Source organism: Habropoda laboriosa, unplaced genomic scaffold (genome assembly GCF_001263275.1).
Source record: "Habropoda laboriosa isolate 0110345459 unplaced genomic scaffold, ASM126327v1 scaffold126, whole genome shotgun sequence".
In the NCBI taxonomy this organism is placed as follows: Eukaryota; Metazoa; Arthropoda; class Insecta; order Hymenoptera; family Apidae; genus Habropoda; species Habropoda laboriosa.
In genome coordinates, this window is record NW_017100288.1 from 1,132,281 (window position 1) to 1,135,240 (window position 2,960).

General features: G+C 27.0%; 1 protein-coding gene across 1 annotated transcript in view; it reads right to left on the reverse strand.

The window, feature by feature from the left end:
• The window catches only part of LOC108573713 (4-hydroxyphenylpyruvate dioxygenase), a 3,031-nt gene extending 2,727 nt beyond the window's left edge, over nt 1–304 (reverse strand). Inside the window, exon 1 of the mRNA XM_017936186.1 lies at nt 233–304. Coding sequence (XP_017791675.1) covers nt 233–304 — 72 coding nt within the window. The remainder of the gene's footprint in view (nt 1–232) is intronic.
• Nucleotides 305–2,960: the final 2,656 nt, after the last annotated feature.

Sequence of the window (2,960 nt, forward strand, 5' to 3'; positions counted from 1 at the left end):
ACGATTTATTTAATATCTAAGTAATTACTTAAATACTAATCATCAGAAATATATTTATTGTAAATATAACGGAATACTATTATTACTACAAAATTTTACGTTTCTTATTTAGTAAATTGAACAAAGGATTACAAATTTCATACCATTCTGAATACTTGCAAAAGCTTCGATGTGAGTAGTTAATGGTTTCTTTTTAATAACTCTTAATCGCAGGTGCACGTTGCTTAAATACAAGCGCGTCAAAATCGGCGATCGATATCCTGATCGCTAATTGGTCGAACGCGGAGGCTTGTTTGCGTCGCATTCTTTTAAAGATCGTAAAACATAAATCAATCGTATAATTTTATCGGTAGTGAACAGGTTTTACAAGATCGCTATGATCACCTGATATTTTCTCGATGGGCTCATCTATGAAATTATCACTTGTGAACCCATTTCCTTGAATATTTTCATTTTCAGTTTTCCGATTTTAAATATTAACGATCTAGTTTTTTAAAACACTCAGATACTTTTTAGTCCTTTTAATTATTAATAGTAGTGCAAATTGACGTCCTCCGTGATATATTTTTCAACATTTCTATCATTGTCTTTTCATGTAATTATTCTTACAGTTTTTATTTAAATGCACTTAAAAAAATATATTTGCAATGTACTTGAATTTTTTTAAAATCTCTAGTGCAATTTGTTGATTACAGTTAATAATGTAAATGTATTGATATTTTACTATGAGTAAATATTGTTCTTTCCTGCTCTTGTTTTTCGCGCATAAAGTGTTTGCATTTGCATTATAAGCGCGCGTATGACACACAATTCACTAATTACATTTATTGAGAAAATATGATACACATTCAATATATTTTTTGTGTTATGTTGATAAAATTTTTACAAAAATATTCACGATATTTTTCTGATTAAAATGAGACCAAATACGGTATAATTCGGTCCACACATGCGTATGTACATACGGAATAAGTGATACTATTTTTTGTAAACAATATAACGATGTATGTGAATTGTTTGTATTTGCATTATTTTTAAAGAAATGAAGATGACCTTCAATTTTTTAAATCTATTTAAATTCTCTTTTTAACATATCAGTAAATTACAATTGTTCCCAAGCTGTTTAGGAACTGCTTGTGAAGAGTCCTGACTAGTGTCAACATTAGCATAAAACTCCTACATATATGTATTCTTATGTATCCTTCAGAGGTCATCAGAGGTCGAAAATCGTTTCTTACTCTCCGTTAATTGATCAATGGCAATGCCGCTTACGAATAGTTAACGTGTAGAACCAAACGAACTCTTATAGAGTCTTTACTGTATTTTACTTTCGCAAAACTTTCCATTTGTGGAAGGCTCGCTGTTTTGAATGACGAATCATGATTGGTTGTGCGTCATTGCCTAGTTCTGGTTTGAGGCGGGACCTATTAATGTAAACGAGTGGTCAGAAACGTGCGCAGCGCGTGATACAAACATGTTAGCAAACCGGTAGAACTAGGAGGCTCGCCTCGATTCATTTTCATCTATTGCCGAGGTCAACATAAAAAAAACGACAGAACGATTTCAAAATACTTGATAAATATCCGCACATATATGTATGCAAATGTGACTTTTATTGAAAATAGGAATACCGTAATCAATAGTGTTTGCAAGTTATCAAGCACACATTAGTGCTTGATAAACTGTATTTCGTGTTCCTTTCATTGTAGCGATAATTATAATCACGTGAATAAATGTTTTTAAAATTAATATTAAATTTGTTTGTAATATTAAAATAAGATAAGAACGTATAGAAATTAGAGTAACTTTATTTACATTGAGTGTACTTATAGTGAAAGAAAAATTATTAAAATTTTCATAGTAATTTTTATTCATTTAAAATTTATTTTGTGGGTGACATTACAGTATTTTATCGTTTATGTTTTACCATATGCATATCTTACTTGTGAACTAATGTGTGTGTGAGATTATTCATATATGGATATGACTACTTTGGATTAAATTTAAATTGGACAATTTGTTGATATTTCTCATTAAGTGCACTAATTGAAAGTAATTTCAACTAATGTATATAGAATTATTAAAGAATAATTTGGAATGTTTAAAGTTTTTAATAACATGTAATAAGTGGCTTGATCAAATTGTTAAGTTTAAGAGATATGTATTGAAATTTCAAAACTTTATGTTATTATAAATAATATAAGTTAGTTTGCAAGTTATAATTATAATTACAACATAAGAGCACATGAATTTGTAAATGTATTTAAAAAGTTATTTTTCTAAAAAGAAAATAACTGTTACAAAACATGACTAATGCATAAACAATGACTACTAAGTTTGAAAACTGATTTAGTGATTCAGAAATTTCATTTATATTACTTATAACACTTTCTTCTTAACAAAATTAATCTACCTATACCAACAAATTCAAAAATTATATTACTATTTATAAACTGTGTAAATAAATTATTAATGTTCCTTACATATATTTATATACAAAAAATTAATTATATTTATAATACATATAAATTCATTTACACAACACTGAATTCTTAAGAAGTCAAACAATAAACAATTCCCTTATACCTAGTCATAATAAAAGTCTTTACCCAGAATAACACGTTTTTAAATACACAAATAAATTATTTAATGCTAAATATATCACTTATTGTGGACGTGGCATACAATACTAGAATTATTTTGTCTTCTATCTAAGACATCAAAAGCTTGGATTTGAAAAAGTGCATCATGCTATTAAAATTGTATTACGATTTTAAACCATTTTTATATTGTTTTGAAACCATACATAATAAAAATTGCTATTTCTTAAGTATAAGGTATACTCCTATTACATTTGTATTTTTAATAAAAAACAAATATAATTGTAATTATTACACATCTGTTTAACAAATTAAAATAAAATGTTTAATGTCATATATTTAAAGACCATACATTTCTTT